The sequence below is a fragment of the Aulostomus chinensis genome, chromosome 11 (genome assembly GCF_037954235.1).
Source record: "Aulostomus chinensis isolate RoL2024-O1b breed Wild chromosome 11, RoL_Achi_v1.0, whole genome shotgun sequence".
In the NCBI taxonomy this organism is placed as follows: domain Eukaryota; kingdom Metazoa; phylum Chordata; class Actinopteri; order Syngnathiformes; family Aulostomidae; genus Aulostomus; species Aulostomus chinensis.
Window position 1 is genome coordinate 10,546,807 of NC_141330.1, and position 21,361 is coordinate 10,568,167.

The 21,361-nt window shown below is 43.0% G+C and overlaps 1 protein-coding gene across 3 annotated transcripts; it reads right to left on the reverse strand.

The window, feature by feature from the left end:
- Positions 1–2,051: 2,051 nt before the first annotated feature.
- On the reverse strand, positions 2,052–21,020 carry zbtb7b (zinc finger and BTB domain containing 7B). 3 transcript variants are annotated; one of them, XM_086218348.1, is made up of 5 exons: positions 19,997–21,020; positions 17,726–17,822; positions 8,678–8,806; positions 2,862–3,940; positions 2,052–2,741 (listed from the first exon to the last, which is right to left on the reverse strand). In XM_086218348.1, the coding sequence occupies exons 4-5, from the start codon at positions 3,932–3,934 to the stop codon at positions 2,132–2,134; spliced, it is 1,683 nt and encodes a 560-aa protein (XP_086074474.1). In that variant the 5' UTR covers positions 3,935–3,940; positions 8,678–8,806; positions 17,726–17,822; positions 19,997–21,020; the 3' UTR covers positions 2,052–2,131. The 3 variants fall into 3 exon arrangements, with proteins under 3 accessions (XP_086074474.1, XP_086074473.1, XP_086074475.1); XM_086218347.1 differs by lacking the exon at positions 8,678–8,806 and having other exon boundaries at positions 19,997–21,016; XM_086218349.1 differs by lacking the exons at positions 8,678–8,806; positions 17,726–17,822.
- Between the last annotated feature and the right edge of the window lie 341 nt (positions 21,021–21,361).

Below are 21,361 nucleotides of genomic sequence, written 5' to 3' on the forward strand. Positions count from 1 at the left end.
AAACAAACAGCTCACACAGAAACACACACTTCACAGCTGGCATTAATAAACCCTCATTCATTCACAAACCTCCGACTGGGAGCACCAACACCCTCCATGTACAGGACCAAATGCCACACTGTCATTCCAGCAGGACTGGTTCCAGTAAGACCAGTAGTTTACAGCCGTTGCTATATTTATCTTTGATTTATTTGAATGCAAAATTCTATCGTATAAAATAGATCTTATTTTGAAACTACTGGCCTTATATTTGCATGAAGAGTGTCAAACTCCGTACGGCACCAAACAGTTTCTTCCCATTTTTTGTTTTGTATAATCACTTAGTGCATTGCTCAAGAGTTCCTGAGAATAGTTGCAGCACAAACAAAAAAATCTAAGGCAACTTCATCCCAATATATATTATATTTGAATATAACTCTGTACTAATATGCTTGAGGAAGAGTATTCAATGTATTTTTATTTTTAAGAAGTATCATCTATTTCAATCACAATCTTAAATGTGAGTTAATGTACTAGATATTGAAGGTCAGACAAAAAAGGCTTGAAGCTCTCAAATCTCAGTGCAAATTAACTGAACATAAAAAAAACAACAACTACACAACAACAAGGAGCGGATAGTGCACACGAGGCCAGACCAGCACAACTGCTACAGCAGGACCTGACTCCAGAGAAGTGAAAAGAAAAAGAAAAAGTCATGTAAAGACGTTAATGATTGCATAAAACCCTGCCGCAGGCAATAATGAACAAGGCTAAACAAGGAAAGCTTCAAGATACTAAAAAAGTTTGGTTTTTTTTTTTTGGTTTTGGTTTTGGTTTTTTTTTGGTCAACGATAGATCAAGTCAAAAGTTAATGGCCCCTTTGGACACAGTGGCCACCGACCTGAAAGAACTGCCATGCAATAACATGTGATACAGTACTGTACATGTTGCATTCATAAGCAAGAAGCATGCTGAAATTGTCCAACAGCATTTTGTGTTCCAGCTACACCGGAGGGTTTAAGCCCTCCTTATATTTGCTCTGTTCCCGTCTCTGTCTATCCCGGAGGATGGAATGTGCCTGTGTTACTGCGGTACCTGACGGGGGTCACGTGTGCAAAGACTGCATTTGTGGAAGAGTCATCGAAAAAGACAACGGTAAAGTAAAACATGTTGATGAATATGGAGAGCCACAATCTTTGGCGCCATGCAGCTTCTTGTCAGGTAAAGCGTGATTTTTGTCCGACCCTGGATTTGATCCCGCAAGGAGTCTCAGCAGAAAAGCCATAATAAATAACAATAAATAAATAAATACAGAAAACAGGGGGAGCATAATTTTTCTCAACTTCAAAACCAACAAGGGGGGGGGGCAACAAGAACTCAAAGGCCTGGACTTTAATTTAAGTTGGAGCTCAACAGCTCTAAAACAGGCAGTCCTCTTTTATGGTTACCAAAAGAGTTGGGAAGGAGCTTTTTTAAACTCAATATTGGCGACAATTCACTTTCCTCCTCTCAAAATAATAATTTAACTAAATTCTTCGGTGTAAGCACCAAATCAAATCAATGATTCTGTCTCTCACAAGAAAAGACACACAAGCATTGCGCTTGGTGCGAAGAACCGGTTTCATTAATTAGACTGCAGTTCCACTGACAACCACCAGAGGACAGTGCACTCTCGTGATCAAGGTAACACAAATTGCACCTGAATCAGTAGAATAACTAAAATATACATCTTCATTCCATTTTGACGCTCTGGATATTAGTTTGCACTGGTGGCTAAATTCCCAGAGACACACAAACTCAAAACATGCTGGTCTGGCTAGAAAAAGAAAACTGAAAGAGACAGCGCCAACCTAATATACATGAAATCAACAGCAAACGAGAAATTTAAAAAAAAAATCAAATCAAATGCCAAGAGCCAGAGGACAAACATTTAAAATATCTCAGAAACCCGTTTTTCTTTATTTTTTCTTTTGATAGTTTTTTTTTGTAAGCGCTCTCTATATAGGAGAAGCAGGTCATTTAGTCCAGCCACCTGAGTGAAGTTTTTTTAATTTTGTTTTTACGATGGACGCTTTACCACACACACACACGCGCGCGCACACACACACACACACACACACACACACACACACACACACACACACACTTCTGACTATTCCTCCTCCTTTGCTTCCTTCTCTTCTGCCCATCTGTCACGCTGTGCAGCTGGCAGGTGGGTTCCCTCTGGATCCTCTCCATCTGTCTCTCTGCCCCCTTGTAGCTCTAGACCCCTGAGAAAGATTCCAGGGTAGTTGGCCAGCCGGAGGGGGCTGAGTCGAGCCAAAGCCTGAAAGGCCAAAGACCGCTCCCTCTCTGCATCTCCATGAAAGATCAGCTGATGACTGGTCTCTGACCCGCTGCCACCATCTAGCATTGCAGGTGAGCGGAACATTGAAGAGTGGGCTTGTAAGGACAGAGGCTCCGGAGGGCTGGACTGCTTGCTCCCACCACCTTCCACTCTCCCTTCATCCCCAAACTCAGGCCCGCGTCTGGGCCGACGAGTGCGAAGCTCTAGGCAGCTGTGTCCCTTGCGGTGACGCTGGAGGTGGTCCTCTCTGGCAAAGGCCTTGTGGCAGAGCAGGCACTCGAAGGGCCGCGCCCCGCTATGGAGGGACAAGTGGTTCTTGAGGTCATACGAGTGGAGAAAGCGGGCGGAGCAGTGGGGGCAGGGGTAGGGGCGCTCGCCTGTGTGTTTCCTCATGTGGATCTTCAACTTATCATTCCTAATTAAAAACAATAGGAGAAAAGTACTGAGAGAGCAATAGGAGCAAAATGCGTTTAAAGGTTTAAAGCAGGATGTGGCAATAAAAAGCATTCTGTTGCTATTTAAGAAGTTTCTATACCGTGTGAAGCGAACTCCGCAGGCGGAGCACTGAAAAGGCTTCTCTCCTGTGTGTGTCCTCATGTGTCGAGGCAGTTTTCCTGCTCCGTGGATGATCTTCTGACAGACAGGACACTGCTGAGGTGTTTGAGACTTCCTCTTCCTCCCACCACCACCCACTGCTGATGCAGATGCTTGTTGCTCGGCGACAGAGGTAGGTATGGGGGTGCTTTCCATCAGCATGCCATCCTCGCCAAAGCCTTCCATCTCATCTTCCTCTGACATCTTGTTCTTCAAAGAGGGAAACGGAGGTGGCTGGGCTATAAGTGGAGGTTCCTGCAACCAATGTAGGTGGCCTCCATTAAGTGTGGCCCCCCTCCCTGGCTCTCTGATCACTCTTGGATCCCCGTTCTGCCTCAGTTTGAGACTGAGCTCCTCCTGTTTAGGGCTGGGAGGCTGGGTAGATGGCAGAGAGTGGATACTGTCAGACGCAGGTGAAGGGTATGAGACTGGAGAAGCGGGTGCTGGGTTCGAAACCATGGAGTTGAGGTGAGACAACCCAATTTTTTTCACCTTCTTTCTGACAGTTTTTCTTCGCGATCCTGTCTCCACTCCAGCCTGTCCCTCTGCCCTCCGATCAGTAGCTACGTTGTGGGCTCTGTGCTCTTCTGCCGTCTCCCCTTCTGCCTCTGCCGTCTCACCCAGGATGTCTCTACATGCGTCCGCCACACACTGGATGCCCAGAAGCTGAGCCCCTCGCAGTACATCTCTCATTGCAGAGCTGGGGATGGTCAGTGTGGCAGTGTAGGCGAACTCCAGCAGGGCATTCAGGGCGTCAGGTGCCACACAATCCAGCTGGCACACGCTAAAAGTTCCTCCACCCTCACCACCACCTTCTTCTGTCCCAAACAGCCGGCGGAAGTAGAGACTAACGGCGGCCATGACGGAGCGGTGTGTCAGGTATCGTGCACCACGGGAGGTCAGAGTGAGGTCACACAGTAGCCCTTTCCTCCTCTGGTCATTTAGGTGGGACAAGAGCTCGTTACTGTGCTCCGGGAAAGGGATCCCAATCAGACCGTCCTCGCATGGAGACATTGCCACCTGCATGAAATGAGAGGAAGATCAGCGATTCAAGAGTTCAAAATTTGGTACCTCAATGAAGTCATAATCTAGAGCTTTAAAAAGACATGAAGATCTTTGCAGATGCTAAAAAGAGAGGTGAGCTTTTACATCGTCACTTAAACATCCCAAAAGTAAATAGCGTGACTTAGACGAAGCATTCTGTTTCACGTGAGAGACATTTTAAATCAGGCTTAGCAACAACTCTCCCCCAACCCCCTAGTACTTTCTCTCCAGATTACTAAATGTGGATGTGGAGATTTTGTCCAATGGGATGGGAGGTTGCTGCATCAGAGGAGAAATGCAAAGGAGATGAGAGAGCCAGCAGGTGAGTTTAGATAGAAAAATAAAGGATAAATAATTATCAATGCAGAACATAAATAAATGATCGATGATGACGGTGCAGAGAGGACATGGGATTATGCAATGTTGGTGTTGTAACCACAGGGCAGTAGGTTAATTCCCCTGATAGCATTAGCCGTTTGATTAAAATACCTGGATAAGAAAGAGAGGGACTAACGGAGGAGAAAGAAAGACGAGTTCGAATGTGTTGAAGGCCACGGTGCCCAGTTTGATTCCGTAACGTTTTGATGTCTGGTTGTTGCAAGATCAGAAGGCTTGTGGTTGTCTTTGTAAAAACGCATCAACAAGGTTGAAATGTTTTAATGATGACACCGAGTGTGCTGAGATACACTCTGTCAAAATATGGTCCTTCGGAATTCAAGGAAACGGATTGTTGAATTTAGTGAAGTTCAAACGGTTGTGTTCTGCGACAGCCCCCTGATGACATCATAGGGTCCTATGGTCTACACATGTTGTCTATTTCTAGATAGAAGACAGAGTGACAACCCGGTGTTGGTTTATGGCGTGTTTTTGGAATTCCAGGGGCCATGCCAATAGTTTTGAGTTGCCACAAAAATATCCATAAATAATCAGACTTTGATCTCAGAGGTTCCCACTTTTATCTCTGACTTTTGATCGCACTGTGCTCTTTGTTCGATTTGACTCCCAGGTGATGTCAAAGAGCATCAAAGCTTGTCAAAAGGAATCATCTGTCAGTCACCTCAGACTGGAGACCCTCAGGCACCCCTCAGCACAGAGACTTCTCAGTAGGTCATCTAAGTCATTCTGACGATCTAGGGGGTCGTCATCGGCACTGACATTCAAATCTGTCAGACTGACATCATCCGGTTGGCACAGTTGACTCAAGGTACCATTTAATCACAATCCACATATTGCTAGTCACCCCCAGGCCTGACCTTAGGCACCATGGCAAAACACAATCAATGGAGGAAGTGACAGGCAAAAGTGGCTGAAGGGGGAGTGTAAGAATGAGGAAGGAAAGAAACAGAAGAACCTCTGTGAGGGTGGGAATGAATGCAACTCACTAAGAATTCTGACAAGCAACTTTGATGGTACAATCAGTAATTAGATTTTGTTTCATAGAAAATGGCAACTTGAGAAAATGAGTCAAGTCAAATAAGGACAATAAATTTCCTCCCCTTTTATGAGACGTAACAAGGTCGACCGGTAATAAGAACTCCCTTCTTCCACTCCCTAAGCTCTCTCACCTCACCCTGTCCACACTATACCTGCTCAACAATATTGCTCACACACCTGAGCAGACCAGATTTTCCACAAACAACTCAACCTCCAGATTCCCCCTCCCTGCCCTTCATCTCCCTCCCATAGCAACTGGCAGCCCCCTGGCCATCCAATAACAGTGTTCCCACAGTGCCCAGAGGGCTCTGCACAACGACGGCACATCCACCTGACTAACCTGCTCCAAAACACTCCCTATTAAACACACACACACCAGCATGCACACACATATACAGTACACACATTGCGTGCCAATCTGTGGTTGCCCCCACCCTCCATTGTTAGATTTAACCTGTTGTGTGATGATCGTAACCCCTGTCTATTTAAGACACAGAAAGGAGCTCCACCCACACAGTAGAAAAAAGTAAAAGTAAAAGTAAAGCCAATTAAAGAAATATTTTAAGAACTTAACAAACTTCTTCATGCTTCCAAACTCTCAAACAATTGCAAACTCCCAGGACGGTCGTAAAAGTGATCCTACCTTCCCCATCCTCATGGGCATAGAGAGCAGAAGTCGAGGTAGCGTGTGTCTCGTGGCATCCATCTTTTTTGCTCTTTACAAATCTCCCCCTGCACTGCCCCCCCTACTTCTTCCTTCCTTTAGATGTGTAACTTAAAAGATCTGATCACACTGTCAAGCGTTATCCTTGGGGATGTCTACCTCTTTCGTACATTCTTTCACTCCCACACTCACTTACCTTCCTGTTCTATCAAAAGAGGGTGACGGAGATAGATTCAGAGATACCCCTCCCCCCCCGCCCTAGCCGCCTACGTGCCCCCTCTCTCCAAAACCCAACGGCCCATTTTCCGAACGCTTTCCGATAAACACAATCTCCCTGTTGACCTCTCCCTGTTCAGAAGGAGGCCAACAGGTTGATGGGTTGTAGAATATCTAGTCATTACAGCACGATGGATGCAGATTAAATAACCTTAAGGCTCCAGACCACACACTCACACACACATTAGTTTAACTGGTTTGGCAGGAAGGAAACCAGCTCGTACAACCAAAACACACGAGAAATACCGATATTCAACTGCTTTCAAATAATAAAGTTAAACAACCATGTAAGAACAATAATCATATTAACATTATGAGTCATATTACACCAAGGAACAAACATTCAGGTAGGTGCTAAATGAGACTTGAACGATATTGTATCATACCACACAGACACATGTCTTCATTTGAAGCCTTTAAATGCGTCTACTAACTCTTACTTTTAAGCATTTTTATGTGAACTATGTTTTCAGCTCAGTAGTGAAGATTTGGTTGGCGGTTTGAGACATAGAAGAGGGAGGAAGTCAAAAGGTCTGTTTTCTTTGTCTCCTTACACACACACACACACACACACATTATTTTTTTTCATGTCGTTCACAAAAGCCATATTATTTAACAGTTTATTGAAGAAGATGAGGCATTTTTCACTGTCACTGATATTTTAGAAGCTATTGGTGTATAAACCACGCAGTTGCATCACAAACAGATAAATAATCTTGTGACTTTATAAACAGTCAACCAACCAACCTTAAATCTCTGTAGGACAAAGTCCAAACGCATCCCTTGACCTTGTACAGTTTGTCCCACTGTAAGTAAACCTGATAGCAGATTAAGTATCAACATCCATGCTGTTTAAATAATTCTGTGGTTTCTAATAATTGTCATCTCTCAGTAAACAAAAAAAAAAATGCAGAAAAGCGAGACACAAAGGGGGTTTTAGGAAACGCAAACAAGAACGTATGAAGAATTTCCGGGCAAAGAGGAGAAAAGGAAGCATCATGGGTGGGTTGACGGTTCGAGCGTGTTATTTTGGAACACGGTCGGAAAATGGCTAGATTATACAGAAGTTGCAATTTCCAATCAACCAGATTCCAATCAATTTTCTGCATCACTTTACACTGACACATAATAACACATACAAACACTGTGCATATGCTTTGTCACCTGATTTTTTTTTTTTGTCTCTTCTAAAGGACACATCTGCATAAGTTGCTGAACCTTACAGCCCACAAGCAGATACTGCACTTACGGTGCACCCAAAAAGAAAAGAAGAGTTCGCGCTCCTTGATACAACTGTTATTTATAACGTTTGCTCAAGTTAATTAAGGTTCAAAGTCAAATAACCACTGTTTGCCTTACGGAGTGCCATTTAATCTCTTTCATATTCTTGCCAAAATATACAAACCACATGAATACGTCATGAAAGGAACTTTAGCTTTAAATCTGCCCATCTATTCACGGGTAAACTTGAACACTGCAGACATTGAGATCCCTCCAACGACTGAGTGATTTGACTCGCCTCCTCATCCCTTACTTTCATTATGCGCGCTCGCTTCCTCACTCTTGACCGTCTACGGAAGCTTCATTTTTACTGAAGAGAAAATGTAAACTACCACGTTAAAAGAGACAAATTTGTGCGGGACTGGATGAAAGACGAGTCATTCTTCTGAAGCTTATGGTGTCCATCGCCTATATCATGAAATACCACTTCACTCCTTCTGTGCATGCGAAATTACTGGAACTAGAAATGTTATTTTTACGGCTCTTATTTTCCGTTAATGTCTGTAAGTTTTCCTAGTCCACCTCAATTATATCAGGCTCCAGTGCAAAGGGGGAAAATATGACTTTATACTACTCACAGAAAACTGTGGCTGAGAGGGAGAAGGAGAAATGCTTTTATGAATTCTGATGTCAGATGTTTTCCAAAGTGCTCATACGTGTGTGTGTGTGTGTGTGTGTGTGTGTGTTGGTTCAAGTGAGCAAGCACACATATGGTGTCACAGCACGTTTTCACAATGTTGGAATAACAGAAGTATTGATCATTCTTGACAGTTTGGAACTTTGCAGTCAAAATTAAAAGTGAACGGCCAAAGTTTCAACGGGTTTTCAGCTTTAAATGACAGCTAAAAAAATTCTAGGAAGATGCTCAAAAATAAGAAATAGTTGCTCATACTATACTCTTTGCTCGAGGCGCAAACACACCTACAACTATCCTTGAAAAGTTTGTGCAAACTACAATCCAACAACTCATGGTGCTAAAAAAGCATTGAAGCAAAAGAAGAAAAAAAAAACACCAGTACAGCAGCCAAAGAGACGGAAAGTAAGATTCAAGCTCATACCGTTTCTCCTCCACACACTTGTCTTCCTCTCACCACTTTTCTTCTCTGACTGACTGACTTTAACGGTAAAGGAAGACACTCATTACTCTTCTTTGGGGTAGAGAGTGGAGGGTGGTGGTGGGACACCTTCTGTGTGGAAGAGTAGGTGAGGAGGAAACAGTGGCAAAGAGATGAGAATATGCATGTATCCCGAGACAAATCTGTCTTCATGCAACTCTCATGAGACAATCTGGATTGCAGAATGTTAATAGTTGACTAATTACTGTATGTGCAAAATATACATACATGAATATATCTTCTAATTACACATCATGCCTCTGCTCGGTGATATAACACGAGGTCCCTCTGCTCTGAATATTTGCATCACACTAAGGATATCACAACACACTCACTCAGGGAGAATTTGAATTAGCATTTGAATTTGAGAGGGGAGACCATCATCGTGCCACGACTGCTGCAGTGAAGGAGGAAACAAGAAGTTGAGATGACGGAGCTCAGCAGAAGTTTGCCCGATCCAAGAGAGCCCCAGCAACCAAGCCCTCCTGTCCTTAATGTAACTGGGGCATTATGGTGTGTGTGTGTGTGTGTGTGTGTGTGTTTTGTGTGTGTGTACGCATGCGCACACTGTGGTCTTAGTTCCAAGAACACATTACATTATTCATTTGGCTGGCAGAGCAGAGGCCCTTATCCCCTCGCCCTCCCACACCACAACACTCCACAGTGAGCTACAACAGCAGCCCGTTCGCATGCCAGACCTGAACCCCCAAGTGAATCTGCGATATGTCTGTTCACACACACACACACACACACACACACACACACACACACACACACACACACACACACACACACACACACAAACAGGACAAAGATTACAAAATACACTCAGTCCTATAATATCAGCTCATTTCTGCTCTTTATCAAATGGACACACACACACACATATACACACACATATATATATATATATATATACAAATATATATATACAAATATATACACACACACACATATATATATACACATATATATACATATATATACATAAATATATACACATATATATACATATATGTAAATATTTATATACTTATACACACATACATATACATAGATAGATAGAGATAGATAGACAGACAGACAGACAGACAGACAAATAGATAGATAGATAGACACACTAGATTTTGAGATATTTCAATTTTACACGGACATAACTACAAAATAATGTATTATTCTACTGAGGTTATTTGATTGGTGCCCTTTGCCAGCAGGGTTGGGTTGAAACAATGACACCGATGGGCCAAGAAGGAAGAACCAATCAAATCTAGAGGCAAATCCATTTAACAAAGTGAAATTTCCTTTTTTCCCCCATTGGGTTGAGCTGAGGTCTTTAGTCTCCAAAAACACTTCCCTGCAAGATGCCTCAGCAGAGATATTCTCCTGTAGTTTAGAGGAAAATGCAGAATTGACAGCCCCAAATATCTGGTACTAAATGTTGATTATATCCATACATTACCCGACTCAGATCAATGCGTCCACGGATTTTATTGCTATACGAGTATTGAGGCACATGGTGGCTGACGTGGGCAGATATGAAAACGTATTTTTGTAGATCCCAGATTGTATCCCAGACATCGCATCTCAAAAAGATGAAAAGGATCAACTTTCATGAGCCATGAGTTAATGGATAAGATCATAAATTAACAGTAAATAATTGCAGCCTACAATTAGAGTTCAGCACAAAGACCTTATGGGTCACGAAAATGGTCACACACGTGCAGAAAATCCTTGAGGGTGTTGAGTGAGAATGATTTGTTGTTGTTGTTGTTTTCAACTCAACAATTTAAACGTTTGTGAATTATTGGGTTGGACTTTGTTTTAGAGGGCGATGCATGGATTTTTTTTTTTTAATAGTTTTATTGATGTTTGTCTTTGCAGCGTCATGTAAAGTATGTGGCTAGCAATTTCACCAAGACATCATGCGCAAATGCTAAAATTCAAAATGTCTTCGAGTGAGGAATTAGTTATATAAAAAGGAAATTTTTGGGTGAAGTGTTACTTTAAATTAGTTATAAAATTTCAAAGAAAACACCTCTAAATATCAACCTTCCTCTTAAACATGTCAATTTTCTTGCTATTATCCAATTTTTTTTTATATTTTAATGCAGAGAAAGATTTTGAATTAGAATCCAACAAGACATACAAATACTGAACTATAACAATATTTGTTGAACGTAACCTTCCAATAAACACACAAACATTGAACCATATTCTGTCAAAATTCAATATATACACTGGTAAACGTTTATACCACATATTCTTTAAATTCAGTAATGTGAAAAAATGTCTTACAGACAGACAGAAATTTGTCAGAATTGAAGGAGGAAAGCGCAGAAGCAGGAAAAGAAGGTGGAAAGAGGAAAACGGTCTGAGATTACAGAGATTTGACTTAGATGAGATGACAAAAGGAACACGAGGGAGGCAACTTTTCTAAAAACACACATATTCTTAGAAATCACACAAGAAAACGAAGGGTATGGGGGAGGAGAACACATGAGTGAATGGGGAGTGGGTGTTGAGATACTTTGAAAGATAAAGCAGAGTGGAGGCAAGGTTAAGACAAGAAAATCTAGTCCAGGCTTCGAACAATCTGTGTTAGTGAGGAGACATGAAACAAGAGTCGAGAGGGTTGAGTTACAAGGGGAGAGGAAGGGGGGGACAGAAAGAGAAGGGAGAGGAGCTGTGACATGATAAACAGAGCGATCGAGCAAGAGACAAATACAGGAACTAGCCGTGCAGGTGTGAGCGTGCGTATGTGTGTGTGTGTGTGTGGGTTGTGTATGCAGATGTCTAAGGAAGAGATGTGGTAGCAGTCACCTCTATCATTAGCATCACCAAAAGGGAGTTTCACCCTCAGATGGAGAACACACAGATGTCAGAGAGAGAGACTGCATGCTGACAGGGTAGTTTCACACTTGGCTCTCTCTCTCTCTCTCTCTCCTCCGTTAGCATCTTATCTGGTCAGCATTTTCTGCCCCCAAAGCACTCAACAAGTGTGTGTGTGTGTGTGTGTGTGTGTGTGTGTGTGTGTGTGGTGTGTGTGTGTGTGTGTGTGTACAGAGCTGGTGCGTAAAGTAATCATACCTTGTATCGCGCATTTCCTCTGAGAGACAACTGATTCCCCCCCCCCCCCCAGTTTATTCGCGTGAACAACAAATGTGTACTTCAATTTTTTTCCCGTTGCTCCCACCCAAAAGCACCCTCCGAGACCCACCTGATCCCAGCATTGAGGTCACACATTCAAAAAACAAACACACAAGAAAATATTAGCCACATCAGTGGTTGCATTTTCTAGGTTGCCCCATCTTATCCATGGATGTTGGATAAAACAATGTAACTGTGTACTACAGTAACTCTAGAAACGTCACGGAGAAGCACCTCCACCAGTGTCTCGTATGATAAACTCCACGCGTGCATGTTGGGGGGGGGGGGTTACCGCGTGTGAAACGTGTATAACTACAGTACCTGTACGTAGATGCTTTTTGGGGCCACTTGTAGACTTTTGAAATCACTATTTGTATGAATTTATTTTGCCCTGCATTCAGGGATTTGAGGTAAAAATGGATTTGGAGATTGAGGTACGGGGAAGTGGGGATGGAGTGAAAGAAATGTCGGCTTATGTTTAGGGCCGAGTATTTCATTTGAAATGTATCTGAACCAACGTTTTGAACATGTCACCAACTTTATCTTGTTCATGAGCCAGTTTTCACGTGGAATTATTTAAATCAATTTATTTTGTTTGCAAGAGATGCAAGACATTATTTACTCATGTATTAGGGAACTTGCTTGTTACTTTAAAAACATAAAATATGACTTTATAATTGACTGGTGCTTTAATTTAAACTTTTGGGAATATTTCAAAAATAGCTTATTGCTATTTTTTTTTTAAAATCTTCCGATTACTTTATATTTTGATGAGAAGCAAGAATAAGAAGAAATAGCAAAAGTTTAAAAAAGGGGATGTAAGAGATGTTTGAAACACCCTTAGGCTCACAAACATACATCGGTGTCAATATTTGAATGACGGTGGCGTAGATTGAAAGAAATGAAAACTTCTCGGGACAGATTCAGTCAATCGATGCCAAATTTCACTACATGAGAGCACATGGAAATGAGAGTATTTTTAGATTGGCAGAGAGCGTGTGATGCCATCCCTGCAACATGCTCAAATCCATTATCAAGTCAGCAGCCCGGTGCTACGGTGAGGCGAAAGCTCGTGTGTAGTTACACTTCTAATACTTGACCTAGGCGATGCTCTCAGCAATGTTGATAACGAATGCAAAATTCTCCATGGCAACACATCTAACCAGAGGAAAAACTGTACCACATGTTACTGTGTGTGCACCAGTTCTGAATTGTGATAACAAACCCTTGTAATTGCCACAAAATCCAATTAAATGAGAAACATCCCCAAATTAAACAGTACGATGATGAGAAAGAGAAAACAACAGATTTTTTGCATTTTTTCTCCCCTGCACTTCCGTGTGGACAGAAACACGTGTTGATAAAAGCTCGTCATGGACACGGGGCCGTGTATGCATGTCGCTGAGGAGTTGCCACATCACTGGGAGGGTCTCAACAAACGCTGCTCTCTACACAAATGAACTGACTAAGTTTAGAAGACGATGTTGCAAATGTAGTGTACACACACGAATGTCACAAAACAAACTGATCCTGATCAGTTTCCATTTCCTGAGCTGAGTAAAGATGGTTGACCACTTGTGAAGATGGAGAGATAATTGGAAGGAACACAGAAAGTAAAGTTTGAAAGACAGAAAGCCAGCATTTTACGAGCTAGCGGTGGAAGAAAAAGACAGTTGGAGAACATGAGTGAAAGATGTGTCATCATCCTGTTGAATACAATGTAGCAGCCATGAAGGAAGGGCAGGAGCTGATCATTGTTACTGTAAATGCAATTCCTGAATTATATCAGAAATTCAGATGAACTTCAGGGAGGAACTTAGAGCATGACTCCACAGCTGCGGTGATGTCACGTCAGCCTTCATTACCGGAACAATGGAAGGTTTCTGTTGTTTACAGGACGGTTGAAAAGTGACATCATATGAAATACAAATATCTCTGTGCCTTTTTTAAATATCCCAAAAAACAAACAAACAAACAGACTCGACCAAAAGGAGGAGGACATGCAGCCTCTTGGAATAAAAGCTTTCATTTGCTGCTGGAGTTACCCTTCAAAAGGGGTCAGTTTCAGAAGCAGTGACTCCCTCATGTTTGGGTGTTTATTCTCACTTTCACTAAAGTGTTTCACGGTTTTTGATAACCGCCCGCTCAGTGAGTACAGAAACAATTGCACTGTTCCAAGCAGAGCTGAATCACGACCACTCCATCAGTTTCTCAAGCCTCCTTTTTTTTCCTTTTTTCTCTCCCCTTCTGACGCTTTACAAGAATTAGTGTGATGGTCACCTGATGATTTCTTAATGTCGGGTTAGTGTGGGCTGCTAGGCTGGTGGTCGAGTGCGAGGGAGGGCTGTCAAATGCTACAGCAACTCGTGACTGAAAAGAGGAAATGGCAGATACAGAACTTCCTCTATTGACACAGATCGAGTGGGGGCAAGACTCAACTGTAAAATGTAGCAGGCTGAGTTTAAGCCACCATGTAGTCACCCCCCTCCCCCACGCAATTACTGCCTAAATGTGGAGAAACAACCGCCATGTGTAGCCAAAATGAGCAGAGCTCAAGAGCAAGGATGAATAAGTAGAAAGGTAAACGCAGGGTGAAAAAAACCAAACCTTAATATCTTCCCCTTTGATGGCTCACTGGTCCGGCTGCAGATGTGTAATTCCTCATTTGTTTTGGTTTTGGGAAGAACAGAAATTCCAGAAAAAGGAGGTTCTAATGTCAGGAGAAGAGGGGGAAACCTTGACTTATTCCGCCTCCGTTTTCTCTGTGTCCCCCACTTTCCTCCCACTCGGTTGCCTCACGTGAAACTGAAAAGCCCATGTATGAAATGGGGGAATTTATATGGGCTCACATGCCCCAATTATAGCATTTCCCATAACTGTGTGCATGTATGAATTTTTGTGAGAATGCAATTTAGAGAGTGTGTGTGTGTGTGTGTGTGTGTGTGTGTGTGTGTATCTCGCCTGACAGACCACTCAATGTCACTTCCTCCTATCCACCAATTCACAGACACATGGTAGTCACCAGCCATACTTCAGCAAAATCACATGATTTGTTGCACCAACTTGACCACCACAAGTGCGCACGCACACCACACACACACACACACACACACACACACACACACACACACACACACACACACACTCACACACGCCTCTAGCTCAACTCGGGTGGGGTGAAATATCACAGGTTATCAGTTGCATCATTCACTAAAAATTCTATGTATCGTTGATATTTGATTGAAAGGATGACGGGCCAGGCTGCATTATTTATGTACTGATAGTTATGTTCTAATATCTTATTATGTAGCAGAGAAATATTTTGTACATTAAAAAATTGACCAAACAAATCCCCAAAATGAATACAAAAAAATTGAGAATCCAAGTGTTCTTCAGAGCAGTTTGTGTACGGGTTTATTTCTTTGAACTGTCCTGGGATTAGGAATGAAAATTAGCATATTATCAGTTAGCATAATACTACAATCTAACATGTTTATGGGAGTTACTGATGTTCACCAATGAGCGTTTCCTCAATTCAAATCAATTTCGAGGGAGTAGATATCAAATACTCTCATTAACCCAGTTGCTGATCTAGTTTTAAGTTCTAAAACCAGGAGGTGAAGTTGGATTTTTTTTGAGCCTGAGATTCTTCGGCTGACTTTTAATTTAAATTTGCATTACGAAGGATGAACAAGACGGTGACACACCACAGTCAATTATTCAGTCATTTGTGATTCTAAATTTTGCAGCTTCATGTGTTTTAGAAAGTAAAGTTGAGTTACAGGGTTCAAGACTGTGTGTCTGTGTCATGACAACAGTTAACACTAAAGTTTTGCAAATTTTGACACACCTTCAGTAACATTCGATAGAGCGATATTTGAACTGCAGCTTTTTAAGCTTGATGTTTATCTGATGCTAAAGATGAAATTTCTCCGCTGCTGTGCTGTGCTGTTTAAACCACCGCTACGCTGTTACATGTTGTTATGTGATCATGAACAAAGTGACAAATAAATCAATAGTTCATTTAAAAAAAAAATACAAAAATTTTGCCTCAATTCTTGAATCGTCAAGCTGACTGCAATTGTAGAGAGTCTGCAGCCCACGAACCACAGAGGAGTTAACTTCTAGGTTGGCTATAAAATATTTATGTGCTTGACCACTTTATACATCTCTGAAGTTTTCCGAGGACAAGAATGATCAGAAGTAGCTCCTCCCTCTCAGTTGAAGCCCCTCCCACCCTTTACAACCATGAGTGTTGAATATGCCTGTAACAACAATGTGTTTCCAGTATAGACGGTTTCTGTTATCAAATGTCATCAAAGAGACAAGCACACAACTAGGGGGCAGAAAGCAGTGCTCTTCATGGAGGATCTAACCCAGATGACAGGGGGCCGTTGTGCAGTAAACTGCATATACCACAAATACGATTGATGGAAAATGTTCACTACTCGGAGGGGATCACATGCCTTTGCTAAGAACAGAAGGAGATTATGGACACAGGCCATTGAAACGATGGATTGGGGTCCCACTCGCCCTACAGGCAGCGAGAAAGGCAAAACTGATCCTGTGTCATAAAACTTGATCTCACGCACATGACCACAAAGAACATAATCAAATACATCTGAGGATTTGTATGCACACAGATGTTCCTTTGTATAGGCTTCTCTCTTTAACATAGGTATAGTTGGTCATATGATTACTGGTCACTTATATTCAACATTATCTTGTTATCTAAAATATCATAAGATTCACTTCTCCTCATCGTGAAGGTCCGAGTTCAGCATTTTGGCTGCGGTGTTAAATGTAATAAATGGCTTTCACGTATCCGTTTTTTTTTGTTTTGTTTTTTGGGGGGCGACAAATCAAATTTTTTAAAAATGAAATGCAGCACTATTTTTTTTCAACTGCCACTTATTGTTACAGTCTGGTATTAAAGTGCATGCTTGAACCCTGAACAGCATCTGAACCTCACTTGTCAGAATTAAAGGAACAAACCAAGAGGAAATGATCCCCATCCTCTCTTACAAGGGCTCCCATGCTTATTAGCAGCAATCACCAAAGCTACATTAACGGGGTCTGTGAGGTGCTGCGTAAAATCACAAGTTCCAAATGTACCTAATCCTTAAATTACAATATCAAATTATTTCACAATGAAGGTTATGCTTATTGCAGGAAAAGACAATTTTGGGGAAAAGTGTATTTAATGACTTGAGGCATGCTAGTAATTCCCATCTACTTCCACTCATTGTGCTAAGCTAACTAGCAGTCAGCCAGTGTCTTCTGTGGGTCCCAGGTGTGTGCGACGCATCTACAGAGAAGAGAGGGGTAACTACCTTCTTCTTCAGAAACTGTTTCCAAGAATTTCTGTTACATTCTGGAACTGACAATGACAGCGACCTTACTCAGCAGTTGGCCTAAGACAGAAAGACAGGCTTGTTTTTCTCATTCTTTCAGACACCTACTTTCCCCACTTTTCACTTGTAGAATTGCTCACACGTAGGAGTGCTGCATTATGAAACGATGACAGGGCGCTTTTGATCACACCTTCGAGTGTAAAACACAAGATTTCTTTTTCAGGTGACACCTTGTGTAAACTGTTTTTTTAAGCACATTTGAAATTTTAGATTAAGATCATTTTTGATAAAGTGGATAGAGAGCAGAGCCAGCTGTGTTTAAACACAGTGGGGGGGAAAAAATCAGCGTCAAATAAAGAGGAGTGTCTTTGCAAATGTCATTATACGTGTACGGAGGAACATACATTTAGTGTTTCTGCTGGTTGACAGCTTTAATAAATATAGAGTCTCTGATGATGACTTTGATCTCGATGTTCAGTAAGACTCCTACCTCCAGTCCATAAACCCAGGAGACGATGGGTGCCTGCTTTGTGTCTCCCTCTCGTCCTCTTTGGTTGTTTGCTCAGAGGTCAACTGAGGTCATAGACCTGAGGGGGAAAAGGCAACAAAAAAAATCTTATTTCTTTCTTTTGTAATGGGGCTATAAGTTTATCAAGGGAACTACTGCTGCCAATTGAGTACCACAGGGATGACGGATTTCTGTATTCCAACCCAGAAGTTAGCAGTTCTCTCAATAAAAGATAAAGGGATTTTAACATTAGATTTTGTACCGTTGCTGAAAATCGGCTCTGTGGCACCAAAAGTTTATGAGACATTCAAATAATCCTCATAAATGAACACTGCTTTTGTGATTATTGTAGTGTAATTTCAGTAGTTAGAATCCAAAGCTAAGATTGGGCTATGAACAAACTACACTTCAGCATGACCAGAACTAACTCTCCCATTCCTCTGATTTCAGCATGAAGACTTTTAATGTGTGCAAAAACCTCTGTAGTCTGTTAGCAACTTGTAAGCAACCACCAGTTTTAAAGCTTCAAAAATCACTGTGCATGTTGGAGACCAAACAGTTTAAATAGACTCCGCTTGTGTGAACCTCAGACTTTATTTCAAGCATTAAATACATGCAATCTTTGAGACAAGAGAAGTGACTTTCAACTAAATCGTTTCTACGCAACTTTATTAAGGCATGTTGCTTTTATTTGATTGAACTTGTTTGCACACATTCAAGCAATCATGTGATGCATCAGACATAATTTTGGGAATCGTGTGTGTGTGTGTGTGTGTGTGTGTGTGTGTGTGGTGTCGGGTGTTCTAGTCAAAGAATAAGACAAAAAAACAAAACAGATACCAGTAGAGACCAACCACTTCCTACTTTTTTGAAAATCCGTCCGTAACAGCCAGCAAGGTTGGGAAAGCTCACACATGCCCTTGTTAAAGTGACAGATCGTGTGTGCTCTTTTATGATCGCCACAGCTCAATAAGAAATATGAAGACCATTTAGGCAACGCTGTTAATGTGTATAAGCGCAGATTCAGACTAAACATCCAATGATGAAGTGTCAAAGGGAGATACGAGCTACAAGAGACAGAGCAGAATGGAGGTCGTGTCAGGACAGCCGGAATGAAGGATGAAGCACAGATGTCCAATTACGCTGCAGACAAAGTTAAAGCAAACAGAGCAGGCATTAAGATTTTATTTCACAACCCTGATGGTTCTTCCATGTGTAGGGAGCTATCCCAGCATGGGAGTGCATGTGAAAAAGTCCCACTCACATGATGGCGGTATGTAACCCTGGCACTGGTATAGAGGGAACAAAACAGCAAGATGGAGAGAAAACATGAGACTCAGGGTTTCTCTTCTTGAAATGTTTCTGGCCACAAACAGAGGCCGGAGACGATGTGTCAGCCTCCCACTCGAGCCCTCTGAGCTCCATGGGTGGGTCAACAGCCAACCCCCCCCCCCCCCCCCCACCAAAAAATAAAACGAACTTTTAACAACACCTGAGTCTATAAAAGGAAGGCATTAACTACCTGCATACAGATTTAACCAAACAAGCTGTGCCCAAGACAGGGAAACCAAACCCAAGCCAGTTGAGCTTGTTAGGCCGGTCTGTCAGAGGGGCCAGTCAGCTTCTGTAATCACACACACACACACACACATACAAAATCCCACTGCTCTGGCAACCCTCCCCACCCATTATGTCGGCGGAACCCTCAACATTACAGCATGCACACCTATACAAGATTAAAGTAACACACTGGGTGCGCCACGGGCGCGAAGGTGGTGCTGCTAATGATGATTAACCGACCACTGCAGGGAGATCATTCAGGTGCAAGAGGCTAAATCCGATAGATCCAGTGCCGTGCGTGCTCATGAGGCAGGTGATGTGCGTGAGAGCAGGTTAGGTTTTGGATATCAGCCTGTGTTCTCGGCTATAATTAGCAACCGAGTCTCCACAAACGTACCCGCCGACCCCGCTGTCTCTCTCACCTGGCCGCGCGCGCAGCACCTGAGTCGGTAAAACACACTTTTATTTAGTGCTCCTTTTTTTATTTTAACTGAATCGAAAGGGTGAATAAATAGGGACGGGGAGTTAGTGAGCACCCGTGACGTGGATAGTCCTCCCGTGACCCCGATCAGAACCGGAGAGGAGGGAGGAGGGAGAGTTTGCCGGCCGGCGCTGTCATGGTACACAGACATGTCACTTGAATTAACTCGCAGGTGTGTTACAGTTTTCTGTCAAAGTGAGCGGCGCAGTTACCTGAGGGCCGGTGTGTCACCTGTCCTGACTCGTCGCCTCCCACCTGATCGGTCTCCACACTTCCTGGATTATTCCGTCCCACCCTGCTTGCTTCTTTTATTTCTCTAATTTTTTTTAATCCCCTCGTCTCCACCGTAGGTCACCGCCGTCCTCAGCTTGACACCCGGGGGAGGGCTGACTCGTCCGCTGTCGTTCCTTTTTCTGCGTGTTCCCACTCAGCCGCCTCCTCTCTCGGCAGACCGCCGGCTCTCTGGGCTGCATTGACCCCCCCCACCCCCGTCTGCCTCCGCTGGCCCACTCCAACTCCCAGCTCCTCCTTCTGAGAACCAGGAAGCGGCTTGCCCTACTTACACCCAGCCGCGGATTGGTTCTGGCATCGCTGGAGAGGAGACCTCCGGGGTGGGCAGGGCACAACGGGGGGAGGACGAAAGGGGGTCCGGCTAAGACGCGATAGGCCAGCAAGGGTGTCCGTTGAGAAATAGAAGAGAGGTGGGCTGAAGAACCCCCACCACTCTCCTGCTCCTTCTTGCACAGGTGGTTCAGCTTATTTAAATAGGTAACAGAAAATTGCTTACCTGTCATATTTGGCAAGCAAACAAAGACCCGTCCCCCTCATCATGAATGACTCAGCAACCCTGAGGTGCCATCTGGAGGTGACCAGGTTGGAGGGTCAAGTAGCACCCGAAGAGTTGCCTGGCTCAGGCTGACAAATGACTCAAGAGGATGTGTCACATCCAGACAGAGAGCAGCAAAGGGCAACACCACCAGAAGCTTTTCAAGTGACGGGTTCATTTGTGATAAACCACACAGGCAAAGTGTGACCAATAATTTCCACTGATACACACTTTATTCACACATCGCCTTGAAGCAGCTGCATTTCTCAAAAAAAAAAAAAAGAAAGAAAAGAAAAAAACCAACAGAAAAAAAAAGCTCGCACTGCTTAGCCTGTTTGAAGTGGTTATGGAGATGGGAATCACCGCTCTCTTCAAGTTTGAGTCCTGTTCTCCTCTCACTCCTGGAGTGTGTTGGTGGGTTTCACAGTGATGGTACAGGAAGTCTAAATATAATTGTGTGGTGAGCTCCTCCAGCCCACCTCTTACCTCCTCCATTAACCTGAAATCTCTGCTTGTTCTGCGGTTGTGCTACATGTGCCAAAGTGAGCAACATACCTACCACAACCCTTGACATTATTACTTTGGCACACAGGCTGACAACTTGTGTGTGTTGAAATGCAACAGCAACATTATAAGAAACTTTAGAGCCGCTCTTACTCACTCAAGCACCCTTGCCCCCCCCCACACACACACACACACACACACACACACACAAGTGTAGCACAAAATTCTGGGCTCTACACGCAAGCAT